The following is a 9,472-nucleotide window of genomic DNA, read 5'->3' as shown; positions in this document are numbered from 1 at the left end:
AGACATTACCTTTGACATACACTACAAAACAAAGATCAAAATCCCACATATGTAATTTATTTTTAATTTCGCCAGTGCAGCCCAAGTTTCTTGGGAAAAATGTCTAGGAAAAAAGATAGCAAGTGCCCCAGGCTCCCCACCCCCAGTTTCGTTTGTTTCCAAGTACCTGACTGGAAGAAGAAAAAAAAAGAAATGAAAAGAAAAAAAACAGGTGGGATCTGAAGTAGCAGAGTTTAACAGGCTGGGCTATGTACACTATTTAGGGTTGTCACCTTATTGTGCCACCAAACTCATGGTATTTCCCCACTCTTAGACAAATCTTGTCCTTAAGTGTTATAAGGAATTAAAATCCAACTGAACACCACTCCTTTTACCTTTAACTAGTAACAGACTCAAGGCCAGCTAGAACTTTCCACTCACCCTACAGTGGTTACTCCCAACTCCGCAGGAGGAAGCTACCCGGAAAAAAAAAAGAATGAAAAACGCTGAAAAAGTTAATTTCCATTTTTGTCAAATGTCCAACCTACTTTACTCGGAACTTTTCAGGTAGCAATGGGACCCCGAGATCCAATCCTCTGGCTCCAACAGCACTGCAGGGACAGCAGAAGGGGAGGCAGGGGGACGATGATACAGCAAGCGCCCTCCAGCAACCGGAACAGAACATCTTATGTATCCCGCTACCCCACCAGTGGGCTCTCGGGGTTATTTAGCGTTTGCAAAGTCCCGTGCCGAGAGCCTTCAAATGCATTCACCTACACATCATTGCTAAAGGGAAGGCTCTGATTCCCCCTCTGTGTCTGCCAGCTAAGAGGGACTGCACACACACACACACACACACGCGTCCGCAGGGGATGTTTGTGAAAGGCGCAGTGTCGTGGCGCAGAGTCGGCGGTGCGGGGGGGGGGGGGGGGGGCGATAATACCCCTAGAAGGGGGTTGGGGATCACAAGATCCGTATGGAAGACGTGGAGGGGGCACCTCCCGCGGGGCGGGGAAAGGGATGTGTGATATCGCCCTCGTCCAACAGTCCGGTGGGGGAGGCAACAGTTGAGGGCAGCCTGGTGGATGTGAGGGGGGCCCCGGGCAGGGAGGCCTCCCTGGGGACCCCGGGCAGGTGGATGTGGGGTGTGCCCCAGTGGATGAATGCTCTCCTGAGGACCCTGGGCTGGGAGGGGGGGTATGGCGGTGCCCCCTCAGGGGCCCGGGTAGTTGGGCGTAGGGATGCCCGGCGGGGTACTGGAGGGCTGGGCTGAGAGGTCAATACGCCGGTGAGGGCCGCAAGGCGGCGCGGGGCGGGGCTGGCGTAGCACAGGCGCTGCCCCCCGGCTCCGGCCGCGCGCCGAGGCAGGGGCCCATCCCCCCTCCCCCCTTGCGGAGCGGGCTGGGAGGGTCGCCGCGGCACGTGGTGGCGAAGGCGGCGGCCGCGGCACCCATGTGACTCGTCCCCCCGCCCACCTCGCCCCAGCCCCCGCGCGCTCCGTGCGAGCAGCATCCCAGCGTTGCAGGCAGCCGCCGTCGCCACAGGGACCCGGCACCATGGTAAGGGCGGGGCGTGCTCGGGGCAGTGCGGCGGCCAGGGCCCGCGGAGGGCGGGAGGCCCGGCGGGGTGAGGGGCTGAGCGGGTCCGGGCCGGTGTTCAGGCCCCGAAGCCTTCAGCGGCCATTTTAATCTAATTTTAGTGGGGGGGCTGCGGGGCTCGGCCCGGGAGGCCGGCGGGGGCTGCCGCCTGGCCGCTGCGAACGAGTGGGGTGGTGCGTGAGGGGAGGGCTGCTCCCAGCCTGAGCTCACCACGGCGGGCGGACCCCTCCAGTGAGCCGGGGGCGAACGGCTGTGGGGGCTGATGCGATCGCGGGGGCAGGGTCCCCCCGGGGCGGGGGTCTGCCTGCTGGGCGCGCTGCGGGTGGGAGGTTTGTGGGGGCGATTGCGGGAGGGGGTTGAGGCTCATCGCCTCTGGCTCAGTGCGTCTCTCCCCGTGGAGGGCGCGGTGTTGACGCTGCTGCTGCTGCAGAGCCTCGGGCCCCGGCCCTGCCTGCTTGATTTCCCCAGCGCAGGGGGAGTTTGTGCTGCCAAATATCATGTGGCGGGGCAGAGGGCTGAGGAACAGATTATTTAAAAACAACGAGGAGGACTTGTGGCTCCTTAGAGACTAACACATTTATTAGGGCATAAGCTTTCGTGGGCTAAACCCGATTTTAAAGTGGGCAGGGTGCGTTCAGGGAGCAGTCAGCCCTGTCGGACTGACTTCACTAGCAGCAGTTCCCCCCAGAAACCTGGATCGCTTTCCAGTGGGGAAGAGAGGGCAATGGAGCTGCATTGTCCCCTCTTTCAGAGGGGGAATTGGGAGTGAGCAGTCTAAGCTGTCAGTGCACTAGCAGTTAAGCTTTTTTTTAAGGTTTACATAACCATCTTTCTAATAAGAATTTTGCAAGCAAATCCGAGTTTAATAGTGGAGATGAGCTAGTAAAACCTTCATTTTTTCAAATAAAATGTATTTCCTATAACTAAACTAGGAAAAGGTACAGATTATATTCCAAAAGGGGCAGCGTTGTTATTTTTTTTTAATGTGTTATTTACCTGATTTCTTGAAAACAGCATGCTGTACCTTGGAAACTGCTGTCTTTTAATAAAGAATGTAATGTACTGAAAACAAGGGCCATATGGATGTGTTTAGCTAGCTTATAAGCTAACAAGCTAAAATTGTTGTAGTGAGTTTGCTATCAGCTCTCTCAGTATATTGTTTCCTTACTGTTTTACGTTAGGGTTCTGAATGGTTTGGAACTACTGTAGTGTGTTGTACAATTTGTACTTTCCTTATGTAGAAACTGCAGTGGCTTTTTTTTTTCTTTTTTTTTTTTGGTTAGTGCATCAGCATTAAGTAAAAGAAAGGAGTTTTAAAAACATAACATTGCAGTTGACACAACTCAGAAGGCATTTCTACTGCTTCTAGAGCCTTACATCACTCAACAAAACTAGAATCATGACACTACTGGATATGAACTGCTGGTATAACATTTGTTCCAACTAAAAAAACCCCACAAAACAAACAAAAAACCCCACCCCTGTCTGAGCCAAATATATGATAAACTAATAGATAATTGGTTGATACGTGCAATGGAAACCCAGTTATTTAGGATCAATAACGGAAAAGGAGAGGATGCTGAGATAAAAAAATGAATAAATTAGGGAAAAATTTTGTACAGTTTTTTACCTAATACAACCCCACTGACATCATTATGGTTCTAGAGTGTTCAGGTTTTAATGTAAAATTTTTGTTCTTAAATTATAGAGTAGATTTCTCTTTATTTAGTATCAGGTAATATCTTCCCCATAGTCAATGTTAGTCGTTTTGCATTTAAATAATTATTCCCTTCATCTCATTTACAGGCTTCTGGAGTAACAGTGAATGATGAAGTTATAAAGGTTTTTAATGACATGAAAGTAAGGAAATCTTCAACTCCAGAAGAAATTAAAAAAAGAAAGAAAGCAGTTCTTTTCTGCTTAAGTGATGACAAAAAACAGATAATTGTAGAGGAAACAAAGCAGATATTAGTTGGTGATATTGGCGATACTGTGGAAGACCCCTACACAGCCTTTGTGAAGTTGTTACCGTTGAATGATTGCCGATATGCTTTGTATGATGCCACATACGAGACAAAGGAGTCTAAGAAAGAAGACCTGGTATTTATATTCTGGTGTGTGAAATCAACTTGCTATTAAAACTGAAAATCTTTATATTTTCCTTCTAATATCAGTGGGTTAAATAATTACTTTTTGCCTTTACAGGGCTCCGGAAAGTGCACCTTTAAAAAGCAAGATGATCTACGCAAGCTCTAAAGATGCCATTAAAAAGAAATTTACAGGTACAGGCATCTGATATTCCACATAGCAGTTACAGTTCTTCTCAGCATTGAGGAACTGAACAAATATATTTTTATCCATTTGTCTTTCAGGTATTAAACATGAGTGGCAAGTAAATGGTTTGGATGATATTAAGGACCGTTCAACACTCGCAGAGAAATTGGGAGGCAATGTGGTAGTTTCACTTGAAGGAAAACCCTTATAGAAAGACATACAAGTGCCATCCGGATCTAAGGAGCTTCCATTTCTGCAGCTCATTCAATTGGAATAGTATAACTCCTCCTCCCCTCCCACCCATTCACCTTTCTACAGACCTGAAGGAGATGTCATTAAATTAAACTGTCTACCAGTGATTGCCATTTGATTCTTTAATCCTGGTAGTTTTATGTAGACCCCAAGGAATGCCTTCATGTCATACTCTTAGCCAGAACTGGCGTTGCATGCATTCCTTGCAACCTGTACAATGAATGTGATAGTTAATGTGAATAGTCTAGCAAACAGCAAAGGGTAAGCTAAGTGAATGCCTTGAAAGCATTATCCACTGGTCAGATGGTAGACTCTATTCAGTATACTTACAGTTGCACTTGATTGCAGTTCCATGAGGCTCTTGTGCATTCATACACCTCACCTGCCTTGACAAGCCTATTTTTGTGACATGGCAGCACACAACACTATGCATTTAAAGCACTTTTTTGTAATATGTTTGATTTTTTTTCTCCCCCTCCCCCCCAAAGAAATGCCAATTAAGTTGCTGTAACTGTGTCATCAAACAATTGTAGTACCTTGGTTTTCATTCCTGTTACATGCATATCTTTATAAAATGAAGTAGCTGTTCTGATGCCTTTCGTTTTCCATTGAATGTACACTACTGAACAGGAGTAGGAGTTATGTTTACCATGTGAGTCTTGCAACACTAAAGTTGTTTTGTAAAACATCAGTCATGATGGCAGTTTCTGTATAAAAAGAGCCTTAAATGGAACACTGTTTTGAAATCAAAAAAAAAAAAATCTGGCCACGTTGCAATAAAACTTGTGGCTTATTACAGAATGTTGCCTTGTTTTCATTGGAAAATATAGTTTGAAGTATGTTTAAATTAAGCATATTTTGAATAACTTAACTTCTATGGAAAGTATTATAAAGGTAAACAATCATTAATCTCAACTTCAGTAATAGTTTTTCTGCCCTAGTCATAATTTAGACATTGCTTTACAGTAATTTAACTGTTCTATTCTGTTGATTGGATAAAGGACCTCTTCCCAGTTTATAACCATTTAAGTAAATAAGCTGCCATTATTAGGGAGCATTCAATCCATAACTCGTTTGTATCTGAAGTTTACAATGTAGGAATTTGTTACCCAGGCAGCATATTTCTTTACCTGAATTCTCCTAAAGTTCTATATGCCAGAAATGTATGGCTGTAACATTTGTTTCCAATCTGATGTGTAATGGCAGGAAGAGCTTACCTTCACACAAGTGAGTTACAGGGTTTGAATAGTTAAATCTTCTTTGTTTCTACAAATGCTGCAGGAACACTGACTCCGTCTAAGAAATATCCTAAACGAATGGTTCAGCTTGTTAATTTTTGTGCAAAAAGAATTGGAAAGTGTTTTCCACTACTAACTCTTGCATCAGGGACATGGTTTGGCTAAAGGCCAAATACTGCTCTCCTTATAGAGAATTTGATCTGCTCAGTGTGAGCAATCCTCCCTTAGCCAGAGCTATTTATGGCTAACGCATGCTTTTGTATCTTGTCATCGTTATCCACAAATGGCAAAACTGGACATGATTTTACTCGTATGCATAAAGGAACTCTATTAGGCAGCCAATCACAGCTGAAATATACATGCTACTAGAAGAAATACTTTTATCATTACCGTATTTTAAAAAGTCAGAGTAGAACTATGAAGTTTTAAATGTTGAGTTTTTATTTTCGGTCCTTAACCCTCTCAAAAGCAGAGCAGTTAATGGCAAACACCTTTGTAAACTGAATGACCTAGCAGTGTTGTTGTCTTGATCTCTTGTCCTGTGCAACTTTTAAGACTTTATTTCAGGCTTCCAGCTGTCCCTAAAATTTACACATTTCATTTTGATACCTATTTTATGTAGGCTAAATTCTGCTACATTGCAGTTTAACAAAGCATGCTGTCCACTGACTTGTTAAATGTGTTAATTAATTTTGTTTTTTGTATTTCAAAACTCTCAAGTATCTTTTACTGAAGTTGAAAAATAACTGATATGCATGGGAGTTGTCTACAATTATCTTTCTTGATTTCTCAGTCTTTTTCCAATTATATACCTTGTGTGCAGAGCCTAGTTTATATTAGAATCAAATGTGTGCTTAATATATGGTACTGTAATGAACTGAGATTAAAAATGTATTTTTAATCTCCGTTCATTGCAACACCATATATTGTCACAAAATACCTTTAGATTGTAAACAAATCAGTTTATACAAACAACTTCATTAGACATCAAAACAATTTAAAATTAAGATGTTAAATTTTAATTGAAATTCCATTTTAGTTAGGAATTTAAATAAGTATTTGCATTTAAATTTACATTCTCCTCTGCTACTTAATGTCACTGATGGTGTGAATAGTCTTAGAAAGATGTCTGTGGCTTCCTCAAAATGGAATATTAGAGGATATATATATTTTTTAAACTAGCTAAGGTATATAATAGACTCAAAATCCCAACAAATACATATAAAATCTAAGTACAAGCTGTGTTTATGTAAGGTCCAGAGTCCTGAACTAAAACAACTTTTGCATCAAAGATGTTCAGTCTGTCTTTAATCTGTTCTTGAAACAGTATTGACTGATGTGAAGTCCAATTAAGTAAATAGATATCCTGCTTTTAAAAACAGTGCTACAGAACCACTGCTGATTGAATTCTAAAACAAATGAAAGACAACTGACATCTGTTCCAAACTCATTTGTCAGCTGTTGTTTTCTGTCACTGTTCAAAATGGTGAAGGCCTCATTGTAATTTATAAGTGAAGGAAAAGCCTCTCAATCTGAGTATCTTCTTATGTATGTCTTTTGTCTATGTGACTTTGGATATCTTGGCTTCAGTTAATTTATTGATAAAGGAATGTTAAATAAAAGTTTTTGAGAGTAGCTTTTGCAGAAATGGCATCTTTTCTTTTAAAAATCACTGGTCCTACTCAATTTGATTATGCTTTCAAATTATTTCAGGAGGGCCTGGAGACATAATACAGGGGTTAACTTCTCTGAAAGGGGAGAATCAGCCTGGAATTAGGGAGAGTAGCTTGAAGTATATGTCCAAGGCAGCTCTTAAAGTATGCTTAAGAAATGGGGTGCTGTTAGGTAAAACCACTAAGCTGATATTAGATGCAATTTGACAATTTTAGAAACCCGCTTGGGCTAAAACCTGGCACAGAGAACCGGGAAAAGGAGGCTTTTGCTTCCCTGTAACTTGTTCAAAACAAGCAATGGTATTCTGTAAAAGTCATTGCCTATCTTTGCATTAAGTGGCAACCTTATGACCATACCAGCAGAAAGCTTAGTATTCATGCCCATTCAGTTCTTGACTTCAGCTCTCCTTGGTCCCTCTAGTTCAGTGGTTTCCAAACTTTTTTCGCCGCTTGTGCAGCGAAAGCCTGTGCCGGGCCAGGCCAGTTTCTTTACCTGCTGCGTCCGCAGGTTCAGTCGATCGCGGTTCGCTGCTCCAGGCCAATGGGGGCTGCTGGAAGCGGCAGCCAGTATGTCCCTCGGCCCGCACCACTTCCAGCAGCTCCCACTGGCCTGGAGCAGCGAACTGCGGCCAGTGGGAGCCGCGATTGGCCAAACCTGTGGACGCAGGAGGTAAGCAGCCCGGCCCAGCAGGTACTTTCCTTGCACAAGTGACGGAACAAGTTTGGGAACCACTGCTCTAATTAATAGTTGAAATTTAATGGTTGTGTATTGAAAAGAAACTTGCACTAATCCTGCCCGAGGGCTGTCAATATAGCCCCTCTCTTAACCACTGAATTAACTTTTAAAATATCTCTGATTCAGAAAACTTGGAATAAATAAAACTAAAAATAGCTGCAGGTAGTCTGTTTATTTGTATTACAGGTAGCACCTAGATTCTCTGATCAGAATTTGGGCTTCATTGTCTTTGTATAGCACCTAGCACAGTAAGACAGTTTGCAGCCTACATGCACTGGAACATAGGAATTGCCACATTGCATCAAACGTGAGGTCCTGCAGTGGCCAGTGCAGTATGCTTCAGTGGAATGTATAAGAACTCTGTAGTAGGTGGATGTGGGATAATCTGTTCCCTACATTAGATCTCATTCTCGTCTCTAATAGTTAGATGACTTAAGGTTTAAAGCATGAGGTTTAATAGCCCTTCCAAAAAATGTATTATGATAGCCACATAAACATTAATCCCTTTTTGAATTTTGCTAGGTTATTGGCTTCAGTGACTTCCTGTGGCAACGTGTTGGATAGTCCAAACATGCACTATGTGAAGAAGTATTTCCTTTATCAGTTTTGAATTCTTCCCTTTATAAATTCATTGACTATCCCCTTACTCTTGTGTTATGAGAGAGGGACAACAGAAGTACCTACTAGAATAGACCAGCCAAGACAGAGAATAGATTAAAAACAGCCAAACTTGTTAGTTTTAAATATTCATAATTCTGAGCCTCCCATTTCATAATTTTCCCACTAATTCTCTTCTTTGTTTGCTGCAACCAACAAAATGCGCTTCACTCACCCCACAGAAAAAGTTTTGGGTGCATTATATAGACATTAGCAAAGTAATTTCAGTACTACTTTTTGCTCCCTTAATTTTTGGTGTTGGGTTTTTTTAATGGCAGTTTGCAATTAATCTACAATATCAAATTACTTTTGATATTTTGAAGAGATACTGGGTAGACATGGAAGTGAGGGGAAAAATGGGAATGTATAAGTATAGACCGATGAAAGAAACTCATTTTTCATATATAGTTGTCTGTACCTCGTCTCTTCATATCAAGGCTTCTAGACATAGAAACAGCTTAAATGGCAGAACATTAATAAAGGCATCTACAATTAATAAGATTAGATCCTCTAGTAGACAGCTGCTCTTACTAAAAATTGATTATTAATGTACAGTGCAGCTATTTGAACAGGCCTTCTGTCTGGACACAGCAGATGAATGTACATTTTCATACAAACAAGATAAACAAGGCAATGCTCAGTTTCTGAAGTTAAGTATTTTTGACAAATAGGTAGAACCATTTGGGCTATTTCAAGATGTTCTGTTAGGATTGTATTGTACATACTCGGCACTTGGTGCCATATTTGAATCGTTTTGACCTTTTTTCCACATCACAATCTTAAATCTAAAGTAATGAAATATATTAGTATTCCCAGTTCTTCTTGTTATCCTATTTACACCATCTAATATATAAAATAGGAAACAAATCTTTACTGTAATCGTAAAACTATGCTCTTGAAAGTCAGGAAATTCAAACAAATAAGGTTGCTATTATAGTGTTAATGTGGCTTCATCACATGTTTTTGTACCATATATCAATAACTTCATGTATATTAACAGAAGATGATACTAAGTACATCTGTGCTATGTGGTTGCTCTAACACTGTCAGGAACTTATATTTTGG

General features: G+C 42.0%; 1 protein-coding gene across 4 annotated transcripts; it reads left to right on the top strand.

The window, feature by feature from the left end:
• Positions 1–1,291: 1,291 nt before the first annotated feature.
• On the top strand, positions 1,292–6,976 carry CFL2 (cofilin 2). Of its 4 annotated transcripts, none has more exons than XM_037900589.2 (4): positions 1,292–1,538; positions 3,384–3,691; positions 3,783–3,859; positions 3,950–6,976. In XM_037900589.2, the coding sequence occupies exons 1-4, from the start codon at positions 1,536–1,538 to the stop codon at positions 4,060–4,062; spliced, it is 501 nt and encodes a 166-aa protein (XP_037756517.1). In that variant the 5' UTR covers positions 1,292–1,535; the 3' UTR covers positions 4,063–6,976. The 4 variants fall into 4 exon arrangements, with proteins under 4 accessions (XP_037756517.1, XP_037756521.1, XP_037756519.1 ...); XM_037900593.2 differs by lacking the exon at positions 1,292–1,538 and adding an exon at positions 1,553–1,605; XM_037900591.2 differs by lacking the exon at positions 1,292–1,538 and adding an exon at positions 1,676–1,808.
• The last annotated feature ends 2,496 nt before the right edge of the window (positions 6,977–9,472 follow it).

This window comes from Chelonia mydas, chromosome 6 (assembly GCF_015237465.2).
Source record: "Chelonia mydas isolate rCheMyd1 chromosome 6, rCheMyd1.pri.v2, whole genome shotgun sequence".
NCBI lineage: Eukaryota > Metazoa > Chordata > Testudines > Cheloniidae > Chelonia > Chelonia mydas.
The sequence above is the reverse complement of the archived record's forward strand: the minus strand, read 5'-3'. Positions and strand labels throughout refer to the sequence as shown.

Coding starts and splice junctions, on each gene's coding strand:
- CFL2 (XM_037900589.2), top strand. Junction 3,692..3,782: donor GACCTGGTATTTATATTCTG/GTGTGTGAAATC, acceptor TTGCCTTTACAG/GGCTCCGGAAAGTGCACCTT. Junction 3,860..3,949: donor CATTAAAAAGAAATTTACAG/GTACAGGCATCT, acceptor TTTGTCTTTCAG/GTATTAAACATGAGTGGCAA.